Source organism: Astyanax mexicanus, chromosome 16 (assembly GCF_023375975.1).
Source record: "Astyanax mexicanus isolate ESR-SI-001 chromosome 16, AstMex3_surface, whole genome shotgun sequence".
Taxonomy (NCBI): domain Eukaryota; kingdom Metazoa; phylum Chordata; class Actinopteri; order Characiformes; family Acestrorhamphidae; genus Astyanax; species Astyanax mexicanus.
Window position 1 is genome coordinate 39,688,088 of NC_064423.1, and position 24,097 is coordinate 39,712,184.

The 24,097-nt window shown below is 41.3% G+C and overlaps 1 protein-coding gene across 7 annotated transcripts in view; it reads left to right on the plus strand.

Moving 5' to 3' along the window:
• Positions 1–24,097, plus strand: part of sox6 (SRY-box transcription factor 6) — a 356,852-nt gene that overhangs the window by 103,389 nt on the left and 229,366 nt on the right. For 2 of the 7 annotated variants that reach the window (XM_049465976.1, XM_049465980.1), the window contains one exon: positions 21,113–21,359. In XM_049465976.1, the coding sequence (XP_049321933.1) occupies positions 21,113–21,359 (247 nt within the window). Of the gene's footprint in view, positions 1–5,739; positions 6,192–21,112; positions 21,360–24,097 lie in introns of those variants that run through there. The other 5 variants (XM_049465978.1, XM_049465981.1, XM_049465982.1 and 2 more) reach the window with 4 other exon arrangements.

Here is a 24,097-nt window from a genome sequence, read left to right on the forward strand (position 1 = left end):
TACTGACACACACACATAGTGAAGTGCCCTCTGACAGAGGACAGTGTGTGGTAGACATGGTCTTACTGCGTGGTCCCTGTGTTTTTTCGCTCACTGATAACACACGGATTGCGAAAGGCGACCTTTGTCAGCGCTTGGCTATTGTTTGCAGATTGGTTGCACTCTCAGTGGGCTGTGAAAGACACATCTGCTGGCCGAGAGAGAGAGAGAGAGAAAAAGAGAGAGAGAGAGAGAGAGAGAGAGAGAGAGGAGGGGGATGTAGTGTAGAGTGTAGTGTATAGAGTAAAGAGGAAGACGAGTGAAGAGTAGTGGTGCTGGTGGTGGTGGGAGGGCTCCCGGGCTGCCCCCCAGTCTCTATCCGCTTATCAAATATTTGTCTGGCCTTCAGTAGCTATTTACCTTCCCTCTGTTTGCTCTGCTTATTTAAGCCTCCCTGATCTCGGCAGACACAATGTTACCAAAGAACAGATTCGACGGGTTGCCTGTGATGTGTTATTCACCTCCAGGGAAGGATAGGGTGTCGCTTCTTTAGAGGAAGTTCATTGTAATGTGTTTTTTTCCCCTTTTTTACAGTATGAGCATTGTTGTCGTTGTTGTCATTGATTCTCAAAAACAGTTGAGTCTGGAAATCAGCACATAAATCAAGTAGCCACTCCCAGCTTATATCATCATTTATGGGTGTATTGTAGTAGAAATCATTGCACCTCCTTTCCTGGTAAAACTGATTTCTTTTTAAACATGGCTTTTTTCATGAGTTTTTTCTAAAATCTGATCTTGAAAAAAAGTATGTATTTAGCTTAAATTTGTATTATCTATAAATTAGTATATAAATCGAGTAGAGTTAAAAATATATATATATATATTTATGTAGCTTAAACCTTTTTATCTTTAGATCAGTACATAAATCGACTAGTCGCTCCCATCTTATATATAAACTGATTTTTTTTTCAAACATGGCTTATGAGTTTTTTCAAAAATCTTATTTTAAAAAATTTATTTATTTAGCTTAGACCTTTATTATCTATAATTCAGTACATAAATCAAGTAGCCACTCCCATCTTATATCATCATTTACAGATGCATTGTAGTAGTAGAAATACATTGCATCTCCTTTTACAGGTAAAACTGATTTCTTTCTAAACATGGCTTATGAGCCTTTTCTAAAATCTGATTTTAAAAAGTGTATTTATGTAGCTCAAACCTTTTTCTTTTAAATCAGTACATAAATCATGTAGCCACTCCCTTCTTATATCACCATTTATGGTTACTATGAATTTTTTTCTTTAATCTAGAATTGGATTTAGAAAAGTATTAATTTACCTTATTTAGCTTAAATGTTTATTATCTATAAATCAGTACATAAATCGAGTAGTCGCTCCCATCGTATATAGTCAGTTGCTTTTTTGACAGTAGTAGTTGACATCTAATCTAATAATTACTAATGTCTCACTTTTTTTAGCAATGATGCATAATGTCTTAACCTAGTGTCCAATTACCTAAAGTAATTAGTTACTTATGGTAACTGAAGCATTTATGAGTGTTTTATAACAGTAATTAAGTACTGCTAATTGATTTACCCTTATTGTAAATAGTGTTACCAGGGTATTCTGGGTCCAGAGCTTGAGATTTCCATTCGTAACCATTGGGAATACTCTGTTTAACAGTCTGGTTTGTATTAATTGAGGATGAAAGTTGTAAATCTTAAATACCCTTAAATCCTAAGCACCAACACACACACTCACACTCCACCCTCCTCGCCAATGCTCTGGGAGTGTTAGCTGACAAACAGAAGTGCTGTTAATCAGCACCTCCAATCCCAACCCAATACACCCCCCCACACACACACCCATACATACATACACACACTTTACAACACACATTACCCGTCATGAGCCCCTTTCTGAATGGCTTCAGTCCCTGACTCAAAACGTATGTTTATTTAATGTGCTTTTGATTGATTCAGCAATGATGATCTACACAGCCAGGCTTGAGTGTATACACACACACACACACACACATATATTTATATATATATATATATATATATATATATATATATATATATATATATACACAGTAATACGTATACACACACACACACACTCAGGCACACACAATGGGCCTCTTTGTGCTCTTGGCGAGTGAGGAAGATGAGGGGAGTGTGGTCGAGATTACCCGATCATTTCATATTGGTCCCGGACGAGCCCCCAAACTGAGTGCCGGCTGCAGCCTGTGTTGTGGTTCCCCGCCACCGCAGCCTCCTGCTCCGTGCAGCCGGCACTCAGTTTGGGGGCTCGTCCGTCCTCCGCTCGCAACCAGAGCGCCGTGGCCGGCGGCCAGAGACAGATACGCACCACCCCGTCACACACTCGCGGTTTTTTAAAAAGAAAGCAATTTAGTTAATGATTTCATTCCGAAAGCTTGTCGTGACGCATGCGTCCGCGTCTGCCAGGAAAAGAAGGGTTTGAGAAAGAGAACCCAACAAAAACCTCATAAAAAAGATAAAGAATAGAATAAGAATAGAAGGAATGGTAGAAAAAAAGCAACGTGTATTGGTTGGTACAAGTCAACCAACATTAACGACTAGCCTGTGGACTGTGCACTCACTGGTGATCATGTTACCGAGCACTGAGGTGGAGAGAAAGCATTGAGAGCAAGCTGAGCGCTTAACATACTCAATGCTATCATTGGCTTGCTTCCAGAGGTTTTTTCTCTTTTTCGTTGGTTTGTTTTGCACGTTTTGCACATTTTTAAGAGGCTACTGTAGCAAATCAAAGCAACAAGTCAAAACATGGGGTGAGCTGGTGAGTTAGTCTTTTAGTCTGACCAATCGCTTTGGTCAAACAGTTAAACGTTGAGCCGTTGAGATATTGAGACGGATATTTTCTGTATCAGTCAGCGGCTAATTCACTAAGGTGCCTGTTCTCCTGTCTGGAACGGTGGAAAAAAGTGGGAAAAAAGGGGAAAAGGAATCTTAGACACTTTATGCTCTACTTTTTTTTTTTTTTTTCCTGTTGAACCTTGTCCGTCAGCCGCTGGTTTTATTAGAGCCATGTTTCACTTCGTTTCACTGTGTTCCACTGTTTCGCTGTGTTTCGCTGTGTTTCGCTGTGTTTCGCCGTGTTATACATTTCACCTTTCCACTTTTTTTCACGTTTTCGCTCCAAGGGTTTGCCCCAGTCTCTTTTTTTATTTTTTTTTTTAGCATTGCAAAAAAAAAAAAAATAAGGTCCTGTCCATCCCTGGCTTAGCTTGAAGGCTTCAAGCTGATTTTAAGGCAATTACTCCGATCAACGGTTCAAGATCACGAGTTCCCTCTCTCTTTCTCTCGCAGGCTCTCGAAGTCGGAGAGACGCTCGTTTTTTATCGTATCAGCTGTCAATCATGCAATCATATGCCTTCTTCTAACTTCTAACCACCTTCAAAGCAGGCCAGGGTGCCGAGCGCCTTCGTTTAGTTGGCCGTTTTTTATTCAGCCCTCCTGTCTGACCTGTCACCCCGGCCACACGCCGCTGCCCATGCTCTCCATTCAGCAGGCGCCGGCCAATTGGCTTCCGCGGCCGCAGTCGGCAATCAATGTCAGTTTCCCCCAAAATAATAAGGCTTAATCATAAATCGCCGAGGTGTGGCCTGACTGACCCGGCGCATTCATCAGCCTTCTTAACATGGCCTCATCTGGGTGGAGCAAATGAACTACCACTGTTTTGATTTTCCGATTGACGTGTCTCGTGAAATGTGGCTTGTCCCGCATTGCCCATCCCCCAGTCGTTTTTTGCCCTTTGCCTTGTCTTTCCTCATCCTCTGTTCTTCTCCGCCTCTTCTGTACCTTATGTCATAGAAAAAGTCCCTACTGGACTACAATTGTTGTACTGTCTTTAACGGGTGGACCCGATCACCCCGAGCAGCAAGAGAAAGGCTTTTGGCAGATGCTGGGAAAAAAAAGACAAGAAAAGACAAGAAGAAAATAAGGAAAATAACTAAATCTTAGACAGAGAAGTTTCACAGAGAAGAAGAGAAGAGTTAGAGTTGGTGCTTTTTGCTATCAATGACTAATGATCTGTTGTCCATCCCAAAAGCCCCAAAAATAGAGCAGCTTAATCAAAGCAGCGTTGAAGGTAATTTCCTCAATTTTCGTCCCCCCCACTGAAATCTCGTTTATGAGAAGAGAATGGGAAGGGAACAACACTGCTATTCTTTGCATTAGACGCTGCAAATTTTCCAATTTGGGGCGAGCAGACTGGCGAGAAGGCCTCCTATTTTGGGAGAAGAATGGAATTAGTGGGATAGCTGCTGGAGAAAGACAGCCAGTGTGTGCTGGCATTCCAGATGTCCGAATGGACAGCAGTTGTTGTTGTTTCTTCTTCTTTTTTCTTGTCTTCTTGTTCTTTGTTTCCTTTCTTCCTTTTCTACTTTTTTTCTACTTTATTTGAGCACACACTGCCAGTGATGACCTTATATATGACGCCTGTCAGAAGGTCTTGCATTACTTGAATTGCTTTCATGGCACTGATTTGTCATAATTAAAGAAGCCAACGTTCCTGCCTTAGTTAAATTTAGTCTTTTCTTAGTTGTAAGACAGTCAATATGTTCTATAACATGTTCTGAACGATTGCCCATATTTCTGCAATACTTCTCTGCATCCTTTGCATTGACATTGATGTTGAGCAATACATTCTCTCCACTAGAGGGCAGCACAAAGAGTTAAAGAGAGTGAAAGAGAGGTTTTGAAGGACATAAAACATGAAAAACGAAGACGAAAGAAGTTTTGCCATAAGTTTCTTTCCTGCCAAAGTTCGCTTTCCCAGTTGTATGGACAGTTTAGGCCAGACGCAGCCGGTCACGATCACTGCAGCAGTCCACTGTGGGTGGTAATGCCTTCTTTGACCTGTTCCTAGTGCACATACGACTCTATGAATCAAGGAAACTAAAACTTTACGAAACCTTCCCTTGTCATTCAAGCCTGAAATACTGTTAAAGTTCTTAATCCCAATGTTTCTAGAAAAATCCATGAAGTCAGATCAGACTCTGGAAGACTTCTTTATTTGTTCACACTCAAAGGGAAGTCCAGAGTGCATCAAAAAGACACCGAACTGTCGCTGAATCCTGAATCCCGCTCTGTTTAGCGCTTTTCCAAAGAGAGGCCCCGCTATATTTCATCTGTCAGAGTCGCCTTTCTGTCCTCTAACAATGCTTGATTGTTTCCGCAAAAAAAGAGAGAGAAAGCGAGAGAGAGAGACAGAGAGAGGTAGAGCGAGACAGAGAGAGAGACAGAAAGAGAGAGAGAGAATTCCGCTTTCACGGACAGGAGAATTGTGAATTATATTTTCCTGCCAAATTCCGATCTCTGTTTTCCTTCCCCTGCGCTCACAAAGGGCTCATAACTTACTGTCAACTGCGAGGCAAAACCACAAAGCTCCACTGTTGCTCGGCTAATAGGCTGCGCTACTTGGTGGCGCTGAACGGGCTGTAAAGTTTGCTTAAGCGGCGGTGGCAGTGACGGAGGGCACTTTGGGAAAGCGGGGGTCCCTGAGAAGAAGGCCCTGACTGACTCCTGCCTTCTGACTGCTCTCACGCTGAGAGAAAGCGTCGGAGAGGGGAAGGAGGAGGGGGGGACAAAAAACAACAAGCAGCCTTTCTTGTCTCTGGATCTCCTCCGGTGGGGCGAGCGAGAGCGCCAGAGTGCGAGAGCGCGAAAGCACAAGAGCGCGAAAGCACAAGAGCGCGAGTGCGTGTGTATGTGTGTGTGTGTGTGTGTGCGTGTTTGTAAGTGCGTGTGAAGAAGAGTGTGTGGCGAAGAGTGTGTGGCGGAGCTTAGTAGCAGCAGCCCTCCGCTGGTTACTCTACTCTGCTCTGCTGTGCTTTGCTTTGCTTTGCTCTGCGCGAGTGTGTGTGTGTTCACGAGCGTGTGGTTCAGAGGTTCAGTGCGCGAGAGCTTGTTTATATATGTGTGTGTGTGCGCGCTCCGTTTCGTCTGGGACAATCGGCTGGCCGGCCTGTCTTCCTGCCTGCCTGCACATGCTGGAGTGTGTTTGAGTGTGAGAGTGCACGCGAGAGTGTGTGTCCCGGCACTTTCGCGTTTGAGGAGGTATAATGCCATCAAGTGCTGAAGTGTTGACCGGAAGACAGCAGGGAGGCCGGGCAGCGGCCGAGCGATTAGAGGCAGCGGCGGAGGAGGAGGAGAAGGACAGTCTGTGAGTGTTGATGACTGACTTATGTTGACTTACGTTGTATTGACTTGACTTGTTACCTTCTCTCGCGCACTTTTTTTTCTCTCTCTCTATTGCTTTCGCGTGCACTCTCGTGCGCACTCTCTCTCACGCAAATACAGAGCACAGATCACAGATCAAATAAGACAGCAGCACTGCACTACTTCTACTACTTCTCTTTCTTCTACTACCACTACTACTGCTACTTTTAAGAATTTCACACTAACCCCCCCCCCTCTCTTTTAGCGAGAGTACCGTATCAAGTACCGTCAGTTCGTAGTTTCGACCCTCCAGCAGGATATTATTTCTCCTAATTCTTTTAATTTACTGTGCAAAGTAATTTCCCGCCGTCTGCTCAATATCTCAAGTGCACTTTAGGAAGTGGCAGCCTTCATTTGCTTGCTTTAAGCAGCCTTTTGAGTGTCCTTCTGAGCTGCGCGAAAGTGTCGGATATTTAACGGAAAAACGTGCGACGGGAGGCGAAGCGGCGCCGCCGTAATTAAGTTGACTTTTTGAGGGGGGATAGGTCAACATTTATGGAGGAACAATTTAAACAAATTAATTTGGACAGCTCTCGAGGCGGCTCTCGTAGAGCGGAGGTATTTCTCTACGTCCGCGAATGTAGCGCATCGTCGTCATGGTGTCATACCTAATTGTTTGGATTTTTTTCCGTTTTTTGGTCCGTTTTTTTGTTTAAAATACAGTTTTTTGTTTAAAATACAGTTTTTTTTTGTTTTTTTTGTTTTTTTAACGTTTTAGAACACAATAAAGTATAAACAGTATTATAATGAATATTAAATTCATTCATTATATTTTTTGCCTCAGTTTTAAGTGCGAAATTTGTTTCGCAATTTTTTTTTCTTTTTTTTTTTCGCAAACCAGCTGATTTCTTTGGGCTTTGGTTTTTAGACAAAAAGGAAAATTCCAGCCGCGATAAATAAAGAAATAAAGCCCAGGGCGGATTGCGGAGCAGCTCTGGCTGTTCCAGCCGGATTCGCATGCCAGTCTGGGTATGTCAGACCATACCCAGACCATATCCACGCTTCTCTTTTTTCTCTCTCTCTCTCTCTCTCTCTTTACTCGCTCGCTCGCTCGCTCTCTCTCACTCCTGAGGTGAGAGTGTATGAGAGTGTGTTATAAAGATCTCTCTCTCTCTCTCTCTTTCTCTTTTTCCCTCTCTCTCTCTTTCTCTCGCGCGTGCCCGCCCGCTCTCTCAAGACCCCACAGACCCTGCAGTAGTGGTGGTGCTGGTGATAATTTAATTGTGCTAAATGGAGCTGGCTGTGTTGGTAATTTTTCAGCCGGTTGGCTTTGACAGGTAACAGGGAGTTGATTACGGGAGGTGAGGACGCCAAGGGCCCTGTCACCTGCTCGAGAGGGGAGCTTCTTCTCTACACACACACACATACACTCTCGCGTGCACACTCGCGCACACACACACTTACACTCGCGCGTACACACCAGCAGTCTGTCTCTCACTGTTTATTTTTTATTTCTTTTACACTGTCTGCGGAGGTTGGAGCTTTTCTTTATGTATTAAGTTGTTTTGTCTCACAGTGAATTATGGATTTGTAGATTTTTTTTTTTTTTGAAGTAATATTTTTTGAATTGTGGAACTTTTTAAATTGCGGATTTTTTTTTATTTAAAACAATTTGGTCCTGAGAGTGACATGGATCCATGTAGTTATTATAGACCAGATTATTGGAATATTCCAATCATTCCATTAGTATGAGTATTAATATTAGTATAGTATTAGTATTAGTATTAGTAGGTATTTTGCAATTTAAAGCTCAGCCCCATTCTCAGTTTCAATTAAATGTACAATATATAATCGTTAATGTCAAATTGATTGGACTAATAGAAATTAAATATGAAATTTTATCATTTTACATTAATAATTAGGCCTTTTTTGTTCTTCCTCTGTAAAGTTGAGATATAATATATGTTATTAGATATAATAATTTTGTTTTAGCTAATAAGCTTATAAGCTAATAATGAATGCTTCAGTGATTTGTGTATGGATTATGTGGGTGGGGTAAAATTTGACCAGACACTGCCGGTCACCATCATTAACACACACTGCACTGCACAGACAATTCAACGAGTTATCTTGTGTATTTTTTTATTATTTACATGAATTATGTAATTTTTGAATTGTGGATTAATGTGATTAATTATGGTCCAAAAGAGTGTAGTAAGAATATTGAGGTTAATTTAATATTATAAAGCAGGTTATTGAAATATTCCTATCATTTCAATCATAATAGTGGATTTCTGCTGGTGTTGCTAATCTGACGCATGGACAAATTTAGCCAGACACTGCCGGTCACCATCCTTATCAATCACTGCGCTGCACCCTCCACTGTGGGTGTTGTCTTGGGATTTTTTTATTTATTGTATTTTTGACATATGTGAACATATGCTTGGCTTAAAAAAAAAAACATTTCAAAATAAGAGCGCAACCTTTAAAAAAATAAAGTAAAGAAAGCAAAACCGCTGGTTACGTACCGAGGTCTACTTTTGTGCTTTTTGGGTAATTAGGATTGCTTTTCTTGCTGTGTGCGGGTGTGTGTGAGGGTGCACGCATCAGTGCATATACAAGAGTGTGCGCAGTGTGTGCTGGTGTTGCACGTGTGCCACTGTGTGTGGGTGCGCTCTCTATAACCCGTGGAAACATGAAGCCCCTGTCATAAAGCAGCTTTTGCCATTTTTTGGGGGTTCGCCCATCATTAGCTGCGTGAACAATGGCCCTCTTGTTTCTGGTCCCTCTTGTTTTTCTTATTTAATTCTTTAGTTTGATAGTTTTTTTTCCTATAGCAGGTCTGGGTGGTGTTTATTTAGGGCGTGGGGGTGGGGGGGTATAAAGTGTTCCCTAATGGATCAGTATCAGAATAATGTGCCTTTTACTGAATGTTCACAGCATAGTTTTATGTCATGAATGTCAAATATAGAGGAATGTTAACTTTTACTTTAAATGACCTTTAGCTGATTATAGCTGTTATAAGCTGATTGTAGCTGATTTAACTGTTATTAACTGTTATTAGCTGTTATTAACTGTCATTAGCTGTCACTTACTGTCTTTAGCTGTTAATAGCTGTTATTGGCTGTCAACAGTTATTAGCTAATGTTAGCTGATGTTTAGCTGTTATTAACTGTTTAAACTGTTATAAACTGTCATTAGCTGATGTTTAGCTGTTATTTACTGTTATAAACTGTCGTTAGCTGATGTTTAGCTGTTACTAACTGTTATTAACTGTCATTAGCTGATGTTACCTGATGTTTAGCTGTTATTAACTGTTATTAGCTGCTGATTAGCTGTTATTAGCCGTTATTAACTGTTATAAACTGTCGTTAGCTGATGTTTAGCCGTCATTAACTGTTATTAGCTGATGCTTAGCTGTTATCAACTGTCATTAGCGAATGTTTACCTGTTATTAACTGTTATGAGCTGATGCTTAGCTGTTATCAGCTGTCATTAGCGAATGTTTAGCTGTTATTAACTGTTATGAGCTGCTGATTAGCTGTTATTAGCCGATGTTTAGATGTTATTATCTGTCATTAACTGTCGTTAGCTGATGTTTAGCTGTTATTAACTGTTAATAACTGTCGTAAGCTGATGTTAAGCTGTTATTAACTATTATTTTCTGTCGTTAGCTGATGTTTAGCTGAAGTTAGCTGTTTTTAACTGTCCTTAGCTGATGTTTAGCTGTTATCAAGTGTTATTAACTGTTATTAGCTGTTATTAAGCTTGTTTAGCTCGTACAGCGTGACGATCGGAGGCGTCCGCAGCGCTGATAGCGGAGGAGTTACTGATGGCCATTGTCTATAAAAGGTCAGCAGTGAGTGTGAGACGAGTCAGACAGCAGCAGGGTGAGAAAACAGCGCCGGGGGGCTTCTTACGATGGAGGGGTGAAAGTGGATATCCTGAGACACATGGCCCCCGAGTCACAAGACCCTCAGGGCACACCAGTGCACCGAGAGGATGGGGCATCATGGGTGGGATGGAGTGGGGCAGGGGGATCGGGATGGGGGGGGGGGGTATAAAGCACTGCTGGGGGTCACTGTGGAGGAAGGGGTGGCTTCTAATGCCTCCAGCCAATTAAACAGAGGTTGGTGCGTGATGAAACATTAGCAGTGGCAACAATTCATGAGTCAAAGCATTCCGGGCCACATGAGCCCCCCGCGGCCCTGGAGCGCCACCCTTAATCCCTTTAAAACACGCTGCAATATTGTCAGCTATATATAGAGCCCCTCTCTGTTTGCCTGCCCTCTTCTGTGGGCCTCTGGGAGAGGGAGGGGGGGGGGTGAATGGAGGGGGGGGGGGGGGGTCCAAAAATGTTAATTTCGGTAGGGCTGTGTATTGGCAAAAAAATTTGTGACTCGATACGTATCACGATACAGGGGTTACGATTCAATATAACACAATATATTGCAATAGTTTCAACTTGTTTCAAATTGTTATAGTATAAAAAACACAAAAAATCTGAATAAAAAGAGGAGTTTCCTTTTCTTATCCAATCAGAACACTGCTAGTGGTTTAATCACGGTTTAATCACAATGCAAAATATTTATATCTAAGCTAATAATTAAGCATCAATACTGTTTTTTTGAAAGTCAATACAGTATTGCAAAACATTTCTTTTTTTGATTTTGTACACCCCTTCATTTTAGTGCATTCTTACGTGTATATATATATATATATATATATATATATATATATATATATATATATATATATATATATATATATATTTTTTTTTTTTTTTTTTTACTTTATAGCTTTTTTTTTGAGAATTGATATAGTATTATTAGGGTTGTTGACAGGGTTTTTCCCTTCTTTTATTCAGTTTAAGTTTTGATTTTAGCCCAAAATTGTAACTTTTTTTGCAAATTTGTTATAGTGCACTTTAATATATCAATATTTGTGATTTTTTTTTTTCTTTTTTCAGTTTCGGCCAGAAAAAATCCATTTTGTTGCATCCTTACTTTTTTTTCACTCAAATTTTAAGAAACAATTGGTCAAAGTTGTGCTTATTAAACTCTTCTTCAATAGAAAATAATCAATATAATTTTGAGAGTCAATACAGTGTTATAGTATAGTTGGCCTAAAATTTTAATTTCTGTGCATTATTAAATTTTAAGGGTTTTTATTGGTTGTAGTGTACTTGTAATATATATATATATATATATATATATATATATATATATATATATATATATATATACCCTGAATGGGCAAGCAGTTTGAGCAGGTAGTTTTTTAGTTTACACACTGTATCACAGTTCTTCCTACATGACTACAATTAAACTCTTCTTTATAAGAAACAATATGATATGATATAATATATTTCTGAGAGTGTATACAGTATTTCAGTGTAAAACAGTAATATCTGAACAGTTCTACAGTACTGCTCCTCCTCCTGTTTACTCGCCTGACCCTGTTCAGATCTGATCTGTGGGCCTCTGGAGGGGCGGGGATGATTGGGGGCGGTCAGGGCAGTTTGTTGAGGGGGATTGGGCGGGAGTGGGAAAGGGGAGGGGTTAGAAAGACGAGCCGCACTCCCCCTCCATTTATTGATTAGTTTGGTTTGTTAGCGGTGCATTGTTATTGTGTAATCGAGCGCGAGCTGCGCGAGAGGCCTGCTTGTGAGTTCATACGCGAGCCGTTTCGGCCCGGGCTGATATATTCCTCTGTTTAATATGCACAGAGACGCCGTAGCCGACTTATTTACTGGAGAAACAGATTGAATTATTAATCAGAATAAAGGAAAGCGAGGGCGAGCGCGCTCCGTCCGCGTCTACGCCCGTCCACGCGCCGGCCCCGTCAGCTCGCCCAGCGCTGAGCGGAGGATTTAATTTAATAAAATATGGTGGCGTTTTCACATGCCAGCGGTGTTTTACATGTTTACCCCATCTCCCCCTCCCCTCCCCACGCCACCACCCTCTCAGATAGGGCCTCATAACTTAAAGAGCATCCTTGTTTTATGGTTTTATGGTTTGCGCGGGGGGCGTAGGGTGGTGGGGGGTCATTTTGGAATGATTAAAGAAGATGCACACAGCTGGAGGAGGAGCTGGTAGATAGGGCTGTGCATATATAGTGTATGTATACTGTATAGCATCATGATAAAGGCTGTATGATTCAATATACTGCTTTATATTGCAATACTGTGTATCACTAGATTAAATGTTGCAGTGAATATTTGGCAACCAAAATTATTAGCAGATAAAAAAAATCTGGCCAAATAAGATGTTATCTGCTAAATAATTTTGCAGATAAAATTTATACCGTGCAAAAATGGCTGCAGAATCTTAAAATTAGTGGTTACGATTCAATATATTGAGATATATGATATATATTGCAATATTATAACCATGCAACAAATATTCTGCAACTGAAATAAAGCAGCCAAAAATGCCAAAGAAAGCACTTTACACACAGTATTCAACTGAACAAGTAAAAATAATTTTTCAATCACATTTTTTTGATGACCGATCAAATTGAAACCAGCTGGGATGTTAAAAAAAAAAAGTTGAAGTTAATTGGCAGATATGTGCATTTTTAATCAGGCTATTACATTCATGCAACAGTAAAAATAGTGGCAAAATAATTGAAATGCACTAAGTTTGAAAAACATATCACAATACTTTGATATTATATCACTATTTCGTCACACCCCTTAAACCACCCAGCCTTCCACATGTGCTTTTCTGCTGAAATCAATTGTAGAATTAAAGAATTTATGCTACTTTTGTTGGAGTAACTGTCTCTTCTGTGCTGCAGGGAATGATTTTAATTGCATTCAGCCATAATGAGGGTTAGTTAGGTCAGGATTTGTTAAATAATCTCCACTACACCATTTCATTCCCCAGCTCACCCCATTCAGATCCATTGGTGGCATTTGATTTGGCATGGTGGCGATAGGTCCTCCAGAGAGTCTTATTCTATTGGCAATACTTTGCATACTTACTCAACAGGGACCAGATAAGCTGTATACATTTACACATTTGCACATCTGCACATCTCTGTCTGCAGTGGGTTTCCTCGAACATCTGGCGGTGTAATGTAGTGTATTAAGTCTTAGATCAGCTGATCTACAGCAGGAAGTGGAAGTGGACAATAGCAGCCAGTGGAAGTTAATCAAACAGTCTCCAGCAGCTGTGTAAACACGGTGTCTGTCGGTTAACACGGGAATATAGAGGAGGGGTGGGATGAAATAGAGCTGGAGACCTGGACCACTCCACGCTTCTGTTCTCCCAAGCAGTCCTGACCCTCAATTCTAATCAGCCAATCAAACGTTTCCTGTAATTCGGACCAATACAGAACTTTGTATTGCCTGATGTTATTGCAAAATCTTTAATTGGTTGTAAGTGCACGTGATAAGCATTTCATAACTAAGATTCTGAGATTCTGACATTCTAAGATTCTAACATTGTAATTTTCGGAAATTGTAAGAATCTGAGATTCCAAGACTCTAAGACTGAAATGATATGATTTATAAACCGGTTTGGAAATTCTAAGATTAAGAGATTTTGTGATTGTAAGATTCTGTGATTCTATGATACAGAGGTTCTAAGATTTGGGGTTTCTGACATTTTAAGATTCTGAGAATCTAAAAAAAAGATGCTAAGATGCTGAGATTCTAAGATTCTGAGATACTAAGACTGATATTCTGAGACCCATGATTCTAAGATGCTGAGATCTTAAGATGCTGAGGTTCTAAGACACTGAGATTCTAGGATTCTGAGATACTAAGACTGATATTCTTAGTCCCATGATTCTAAGATGCTGAGATCTTAAGATGCTGAGGCCCTAAGATTCTGAGATCCTAAGATTCTGAGATGCTGAGACAGTGAGATTTTAAGATGCTGAGATTCTAAGATGCTGAGATTCTAATATTCTGAGATACTAAGACTGATATTCTGAGACCCATGATTCTAAGGCCCTAAGATGCTAAGGTCTTAAGATTCTAAGATTCTGAGATACTAAGACTGATATTTTGAGATCCTAAGAATCTGAGATACTGAGATTCTAAGATTCTGAGATACTGAGACTGATATTCTGAGATCCTAAGATTCTGAGATGCTGAGACTGTGAGATTTTAAGATGCTGGGATTCTAAGTAACTAAGATTCTAAGAAGCTGAGATTCTAATATGCTGAGATATTAAGGTGCTGAGATACTGAAATACTGAGTTGCTGAGATTCTAAGATCCTGAGATTCTATTAAGGTGCTAAGATACTAAGATTCTGAGATTCTAAGATACTAAGGTGCTGAGATACTAGCACAGATATTCTGAAATCCTAAGATTTGCAGATTGTACGATTCTAAGATTTAAGATTCTGTGATTCTGGTTTTGCCATCAGAAGATCCTGAGTTTCTGGTATTCTGAGATTCTGAGATATTGAGATTCTAAGATTCTCTATAATTCTAGGATTCTGAGATTGTGGTTTATATTTAATTCATAGCTCCGGAGAGACGAGGCCTCCACAATGCCGAGCCCCCTCACACCCCCCCCCCCCAATACTCACCCCCCTCCTTCATCCCAGCCCTCGTCTTCAATGGAGTGCAAGTGAAACAAAGCACTTCTTTTGTATTACACAGTAAATCAAGTGGTATTATTTTACCTCTAAAATATTCAGTCTCTCAGGCACTTTTCCTCCAGTCTCCTGCCATCAGTCAAACTGCTGAGGCATGAGAGCGCGAGAGCGAGAGCGAGAGAGAGAGAGAGAGAGAGAGAGAGAGAGAGAGAGAGAGAGAGAGAGAGAGAGAGGCTGACTCCATCCTCCCGTAACATGTGTCTACAGCAATCTTGTTAGAAAATGCAACAGATCTGCGCCCGGGCTCCATAACAGTATTTGTCAGTTGGAGTTAATAATTTATTAGGCGAGCTGGGAGGGCCGTGTGTGTGTGTGTGTGTGTGTGTGTGTATGCAGCCAAGGCAAAGACTTTTGCTGGGGTTTGGGCACAAAATCTGTACGCCAACACCCCACAGGCCCAACCACACCAGCACAAAGCTAATCTACGCTAATCTACACTAATCTACTCACACTCTACATATCCAAAACTCTGTGGAGAGGGAATACCCCTTCCAAAGAGTGCTGACACAGATGTGCAAACAACTGTATGAACACACAGCTTGTCTATTCTCTAGTCCCTGTAGAGAGGAATGATTTATTGCTAATAGAGTAGGACTTTCTGAAGAAGCCGATAAGTACTGTTCCTAATCTAATGCTAAACTCTTATTGCTGAATTAAATCAATCAAATCCTCACAGCAATGCTTTTATTAAGAAATCTAGTCAAAGTAATTCTAACTTAGAGAGTAGCGACAGTATTCAGTCCAACAAAAGTGGGATTTCTCCTATTTTTCTCCATAGTGATGCCACAACAGACATGTGAAGTCTAGCTTGAAGTTTGGAAAGCGTTTGGAAAGTGCAGCGACTCATTTCCGATACATCAGCTCACAGACGCAGCCTTGTGCTGATCCACATCACCCTAGGAGTGATGAGGGAAAAGAACGCCATTTACTGTACCCACCCAGAGAGAGAGAGGACAATCGTGCTTTCTCAGGGCTTCGGCAGCTGATGGCAAGCTGCATGACTGGGATTTGAATTAGCAAGTTTGGAGGAAAGTGCAGCGACTCTGTTCAGATACATCAGCTCACAGACGCAGCCTTGTGCTGATCCACATCACCCTAGGAGTGATGAGGGGGAAGAGCGCCATTTACTGTACCCACCTAAAGAGAGCAAGGACAACTGTGCTCTCTCAGGGCTCCAGCAGCTGATAGCAAGCTGCATGACAGGGATTCGAACCAGCAATCTCCAGCGATCTCATAGTGGCTGAGCTTTAGACAGCTTGACCACTTTTTTTAATATGAACCAGTGAGCGTTCCATGGTTTTTTCCAATGTTTTCCATGTCCCATAAAAAAAATATATACATGTATGTGTGTATGGCTATGTCTGTGCACTAAATGTACAATGGCATGGACAATTTCAGCCAGATGCTGCCAGTCACTGTGCAATAGTAATGTAGTAATGCTTTCTTGCTTTTGACCTTGCATTTCAAGAAACCAATGAATTGAGCAAGTTTTCTAATACTTTCGCCCAACTTTCGTTCAACTTCCGCCCATTTGCGAATGCGTACAGCCCGCACGCGATCCTCCCAGCGTGCTCATCGCGGACACCCTCGTTGTCTGGGGCCCGTGAGCTCACTTAATGAAGTGTATTTAACAATTCATATGGAGAGTGCCAGCCAGCTTAAGTGCCCAGCCATGCGTGCAAATGGATGGCACATCTTCAAATGAAGTAGGCGTTCTTTAGAGGACCTGACAGCCACCCTGTATGACTCTCTAGAGTGTGTGTGTATGTGTGTGTGTGTGTGATGGGTATCTGTTGAGGGGGTGTGTGTGGCAGGGGCAGGGGAGGAGGCGGAGCTACGGCTGCAGCGGCTGCGGCGGTAGCGGCACGGCGCATGAACAGATTAACGCGCAGTTTGCCGCTGAAATAATCTCTCCCTGTGTCAGATTTGTTTTCGTCCCCCGATGGACCCCATGCTGGAAAACTTGGCAGAGCTGGGAGATGGAGTTCTGGAAGCACCTTGGGCTGCCTTCATTACCCAGCCTGCCTCTGTCTTATCTCCCAGCAGTCCCAGCGGGCAACGGGAGGACATTAGTGCGCAGTAGAACCTTGACCTAGAACACCCGTGCCCTCTGCGGACGATGCCAACTCGGCCAATGCAGAGCCTTTTGAATGAATGGATGGGTGGATGCTTCGGGGTCAGCCTTGACTTTACCCCACTTTACTCACTTTACCTGCTGCCTCACTGCCTCAATTAGCAGTGCCAGCGGCAGTGCCGGCTCTGGTGGCTGGTGGAGATGATCCTCTTGTTATAAAGAACAATGCGAGAGCTCAAAAACTAAGGATAGAGTGACAAGACAAGTGCCACGAGAGGCACCAAATCCGCTTGCACTGCAGAGCTGGGGGAAAAGCTGCGCACAATTCTAAAGTTCCTATAAACAAATATGCACTAGTAAGACAACTACCTTTCTCTTGCTGGAGATATTTCTTATATTAAAAATAAAATACACCTGTTTTCTGGTTAAATCTACTATATTTTACACACATAACATTTTAAATTATGTATAGACCATGTTGTAAAGTCTTAATAAAGATGAAAATTCAAGTTGGTATCAAATTAATCCACAGAATTCTTTAAAAAACACTTTAAGTATTATTAATTTATGTAAGTTTTATAATATGACTATACACATTTGGGTAATTGAGTAATGGGATGTCAAAATTGAATGATAAAATGCGTATTTGGGTGTATATAGACCAGAATTTAGTCTTTTAATTTTCAGAATTTAGACGAAAATAATAAATTAATAAAATTCACCTCTAAATCCATGAAGATCACATTGCATACCATAGATTAAGTGGGGCCCCGAATAATCCAGCAGTCTTTTGCGCTGCCACTATGATCGGAAAATCGATGGTTGGCTGGTTCCAATCCTGGTCATTCAGCTTGCCATCAGCTCCCAGAGCCCAGAGAGAGCACGATTGGTATTTTGCTCTCTCTGGGTGGGTACAGTAGATTGCGTTTTTTTTCCCCTCATCACTCCCAGGGTGATGTGGATCATTACAAGGCTGCGTCTGTGAGCTGATGTATCGGAACCACGTCGCTGCGCTTTCTTCCGAGTCTTTTTCACACTGTTTTAACCACCTCGCCTGGCAGTTTGGTGCCAGCCCGGCCCCACCGGCTGGTAGACAGTCCTCGGTTGGCGGGTGGCGTCCCAATGCGATGTTTTGATTGCAGGATATCCAGCGTAGATGAAGCACGCAGAGCGGGCGCAGGGAAGGGGATTAGGCGTAAACATGCGCTGGCTGCTTCTCAGCACTTCAGATCAGTAGGAAAGCCTTATGATTCTGTTATTTACACCAAGAGCTTAATTAGATTAGCACCCTCTGTATTAATTTCCCCCCATTGTAGTGAACAGCATGAGAGCAGCTCTATTAATTGTTGGGGATGGGAATGAGCCGTAAGCTGGCGGAGAGCAGACGTGCAGGGTTTGCAGAATAAAAAAATGAAAGAGAGGGAAAAAAAGCTGTTTTTAATAAAGCCATCCATTTATTTCTTTTGTTCTACCTGATGAGGATGTTATTACATGTATTGATATATTTTAAAGTGTTGATATGTTATCAGCTTTCGCAAAACTGTACATCATGATGGACATAAAATAAAATAATTTGAATAAGTTTAAGCAAAGATGAAAAGATTGCTGGCAGATAAAAATGTGTATTGGACAATAGATCCTTTTAATAGAAAGTGATTAGAATTTGTCACAATGTAATCTGATTTTTTGCTGTAATACTGTAAGCAATTCTATTATAGTCAAGAAACAATATCTTCAGTAAAAATATGCACAAAACTGAAGTATATAACTGTTTAATCAAACACTATTATTATCTAGGACACTAAACACACTAAACGCACTTCTGACACCAACTTCCACCCCTTTGTTCTGTTTTTGATTTTAATTTATTTACATTTTTTAGCTGCTTTTTTTTACTTGTACTTTTACTCATGCATGTTGTGCATGTGTTTATACTTTTATACTATGAAAACATATATACAAAAATAGGTGTGAGACTGCGAGGTAACAGTTAATTAAACCTGTTAAAAAAGTCCTAATAAACTCAGAGAAAGAGACAATCACAATTGCTATCCAGACATTTAGAATCAGAAATTCTCCAGAAATGTTAGCTAGCACCATTAGAGCACTGTAAAATATATATAAGACATATATTTTACTCAAATTATATTATTTAATGGATTATTTAATGGATGGGTGACTCGTGATTGTTGGCAGATGCTTTATACTGTATATGAATATATTGTTATTGGAATTTAAAATAATAATAAGTATATTGACTTGCAATATATAAAATTTGCCCTCCTGTACTGTCATGCACCTATCATATAGCCACGTTCCTGCTAACACCCAGCTCTAGTACCTGAAACATAACTAGCCTGAAACATAACTAGCTCAATGCAATATTCATAAGGCGTGTGACAGATTTGTAAATTTTGTTTTCTGCCGCTCGGCTTTCGGCCGCTCTTTAATTCGAGTTTATTTGCCTGGAGAAATAGTGCCGTACTAAAATCTTAATGATTTGCTAATTTGTAGAGGATGAAAATGAAGAGGGTGGTGGTGGAGGGCGGAGGGGGGGGGGGGGGGGGGGGGTTGATTTTATGCTCTTTGGCGTGATGACTTGTTGGAATCAATTAATTTACCAGCAGCTCCGTCGAGCGAAGTTGGAAATTCTTATTGGCTGTAAGTTTTCGGGGCCGACGCCCCTCTTTCGCTCCATCGGCGTCGCGTGATTAATGCTTAGTGCTGAATAAAAACAGAAAAGCGCTATTTCACATCTCCTGCTGCATGAACGCGACGGCTTTTGGAGGTTTATTGACTCATTATAGATGTCTGAGAGGAATCTGCGCTGCGGCGGCGGCGTCGGGCTTTAATGAGAGTGCGTTATATGGTATGGTAACCCTCTTAGCGTGGTAATCGGCTGCGGGCTGGGGGATTGGGCCTGCAGTAGGCAGCGCTCCAGCCTGGCTCAGCATGGCCATTTACATTAAACAAAGGATTAAGAGGGACCCCAGCGCCTGCCGGTGCTCCTGCTCTCAGCCTGAGAGCTATTGATAGGATCTCCCAGGCTCGGATACGGGTTCAATCCTGGGGTCAGGTGGGGTGATTGAGCTCAGGATTGGGCTGGCCAAGGGCCAAGATCATGTATGTGTCAGCATACAGTATTTATGTAGATTAGAAAATACAATATTGGCACCATAACTCTTTAAAATGCTTTAAAAAGAGAAGGATTTTTTAAGGATTTTGACTCCACGATATATCGTTTGAGCATCGTCATCTTCATCAGGACGTGTGATGCCACTTAAGGCAGTTAAATCAAACACGTCATGTTGCAATGGTTTGATTCTTGGCACAAGAAGTAGATACACAGCGCTGTCTCTGTGTCTATGTGAGTGACAGGCTGCTGCTGCCTGAGAAGCGTGAGGTAACCACATGGCCTCCATCCAAGGTTGGGCACGTGCTTGTAAAGTCCAGCACAGTTTTGCAGCGCAGATATTTCCAGTTACAGCTGAATTCACGCTTTTAATCCCAGATAAACAAACATTCCTATTTACCTATTAAAAAGCCATTTAAATGCCCAATTAAAGGGCCAATAACTGTTGATTTTTTTTTTATTTCATAAACTATGCCTAAACAGTAAAAAACACTCTTGAAAGTGTTCTAAATCACATTCAATTAGTAACAATTAGCTGTAGTAACTTTGCCTCAAGACACTAAAACACACTAAAAAGAATACCTGCTTATACCTGATGTCCAGATAATAATTATTTAATTATTTAGTTGTGTAAAGATGTTATTAATACCATGGGAATAAACAAACATAATTCATGGCCTATCAATATATCCATCCATCCATCCATCCATCTATCTCTCTATATGTTTTTCCAGTGTTTTTGCAGTGGGCGGGGCCAAGTTACTGTTTCATTGGTTCATAAACTTGTTCATTGGCTGGTTTATTCTGGTCTATTCTGATGGACAACATCAGAACAAGCTCTTAAATAGTATTAATAGTGTTATATACAACAAAACATTTGAAAATAAACGGAAATATTGATGTCCATTGTAATGGATGCAGGGTCTGAAAGGGTTAAGACATATTTTGCCCAAATTGAAATTGTTAAATTTTTATTTAATGGCTAAAACTGAAAAAAATGCAATTGAATCTCTGCCCTGAGACTGATTCATCAGAATCCTGCTAACATAACTCTCATTTCTCCCTCTTCTCCTCTTTTTCCCGCCCTTTTTTCTTTTCCAGCAGAATCATGTCTTCCAAACAAGCCACCTCTCCGTTCGCCTCGGGCCCAGACGGCGGCGAGGATGGAATGAATCCGGAGCATCTGGGCTGGGAGAAGGACGAGAGCGCGGAGGCTCTGGCCGCGCCCCAACTGCCCCTCCATAACCTGCTGCACGGCAAGTCCCACCCCGACGAGCTGCCCCCCGTCAGCAGCAGCGTGCCCCCCGAATCAGACTGGGACAGCCTGGTGTCGGCCCAGCAGTGCATGGTAAGACTGCAGCCTCCACCCACCCACTGCCAGGACATTAAAGCTAATTCAGACTGCATGCAGTTAGATCAGAAAACACTGTTCACACTGTTATTTTCAAGTGATCAGATCGGATTTGTCTGTCTGAACATCACAAATGTGCTGTATCTAAGCAAGTTGCTGTAGTATAGAGATCGGCGTCAGAAACTAACCTTTGGAGTTCTTTTTGACCCTATGCGTCTCCTTCACGCTGGATTTTTTGATAAATGAATTGTTTGTGTGTGTTGTTGCATTATTTGAATTTGATTTAATCACATTTTAAATATTTTTTTTTTTCAATTTTTAAAAATGTGGCTAGGATTTTTTTTGCTGATTAGCAAAAATCTGATTTTATGTGGTTTCTGTCTGTCCACACTTTCAAAAATCAGTATGGATACAAACTAGATATGTTTTGTATTTTAGTTAAAATTATTTGACAAGCCAAAAATGACCCCAAAACAGTCAGGATGTAGCCTTATATTGCTTAGATGTTGTTAAATATTTGTTCTTAATAATAATTATTAATAATAATAGGAGGCAGTGAGGTGTAAGGAGATATCAGGTAACTAAACCAAGTCTTTAAAGGCTGCTCTAACTCAGAGGCAGAGCCAATCAGAATCTTAATTTTATGAAGTGTGTGGGACAACAGGAATCTAATTCTAAATCCTGATAGGCTGGTCAAGCTCATGGAGACGGAACCTGACGTTTTTTAGAAACGCTAGCTAGTAATCTTTAGAGCTATGTGAAATCTTGTGGGTTTAAGACATGTTTTACCCAAATTTAATATTATTAGATGGCTAATTCTTGATTGTTGATCCTTGATTGTTAAGTGAAGGCTAAACCAAGTCCTAATTGGCTGGTCAAATCTGATGAGATGGAATCTGATGAGGTGAAATCTGATGTTCTCCAGAAATGTTAGCTAGCACCATTAAAGCACTGTGAAATCCTGCAGGTTTAGAACACATTTTAGCCAAATGGCTAATGGCTAATTTAATGGCTAATTCTTGATTGTTGGCAAATGCACTGTAATATACGTTATAATAAATCACTGAAATTATTTGAAAACAAAGTCAAATATAATAATCTATGTCTATGTTCAAATGATCCATTAGAAATTTGAGTTGGGGACATATTTTCTTTATTTCTATTATTAGTATTTATTTTCTCGATGTGCAGAGTGTGTTCAGAGGTGGTGGATGGTGAGGTACGGGCAGTGTAAGGTGTGGTGGTTTACGTGGTGTTGGGCGGTGGAGGTCGGCTGCAGGCTGCAGACGTAGGCAGGTTTTTTCCATTGGTGACCTCGCGGGTCTTGGACGGAGGCCGAGACCTTTAATGGAAGTCTGAGCTGCCGAGAGACACATGCCACTGTCTGTTCCTTCTCTCTCTCTCTTTCTCTCTCGCGCCTTGCCTCGCTTTGCTCTCGCGCCTTGCCTCGCCTCGCTCTCTCTCACGCAAGCACATGCACACACGCAACAAAGGACTCTGCGGCCCGAGATGCATCCTGGTCCCAAGGACACTGCCGGAACAGAGCCGGCCCCCCCGGACCCCCAGTGAATGCAGACTTAAGATCCTGCGTTTTGCCAAACACTCGGCTTTGAAGTCCTAAGCCGTCCACAAGTGTCTCGAGATCCCTCACACACTGAACTCGCCGCCGAGAAGCAGGGATTGAGTTGCACCGCACGTCAGGACGGTTTTATTAATCTATAAATAGAGAGACAATGAGTTAGAGAGAGAGAGAGCGAGAGAGAGAGTGGGAGTGCTTGAAAAAGAGAGAGAGAGAAAGCTGTGTGAGACAGGGGGGACGGAGAATGGGGGGACAGGACAGCGCTGGCCTGGGACTCCACAGTCCCCACTAGGCCAGGAGGCAGCGGGCCCAGACAGCGGGCAGCCCTGAGAGGCCCTCATTGTTTGCTGCTCGTAAAAAACAAGGGAATTCTCCACAAAACCTCTCTCTCTCTCTTTTTATCCCTCTTTCTTTCTTTTTTTCTCTCTCTCTTTCTTCTGCTGGCCCACAGCCAGCTAATCCTGCACACCCGACCCAACAGAATCGGTCCATAGAGACGTCAACGGCGTATCAGCATCAAGACATAAAGACATGAAGACATAAGCGGCCAGAATATTTTTTTATATTTCCAAATTTATCTCTATTCTTCTGTTTATCTTAAAGACCTTCTTCTTAAAGGCTTTTTCACGATTACGGGTGGAAATCATTATTAAAAAATAACAGTGAAATCAAGATACTGTTAGTAAGCTTCCACATCACGTGGGAGACTGTGGTTGAATTCCCACTCTGGGTGACTAAATGCTGCTCTAGACCAATAAGATTCCTTGGGCTAGACTCCTAACACTACATTGGCCCAATTCTGTAATAGAAAAACCTTGTTCTTTAGAAGTCACTTTGGATTAAAGTGTCAGCTAAATGCTGTAAATGGTAAAAGATTCTGGTGATACTCGATATATCGCAAGACTTGAATTGTCTTCAATGCTCCACAGCATCTTCAGTGTTCTGAAGAAAAAAAGATACTCCGAAATAAGGAAAAAAACAGGAATTATGGATTTTTTGGCGAATTTACATCAAAAACCAACATTATTTACCACGTGTAGAAGTGAAGAAATAACATAAGTCTAATTGGGGAGCGAATCTTTAGAGCTCCTTTTTTTCTGTTATTATATAAAAATTTGACGCCACATATGAAATATGTATTACAAACCAAAATATG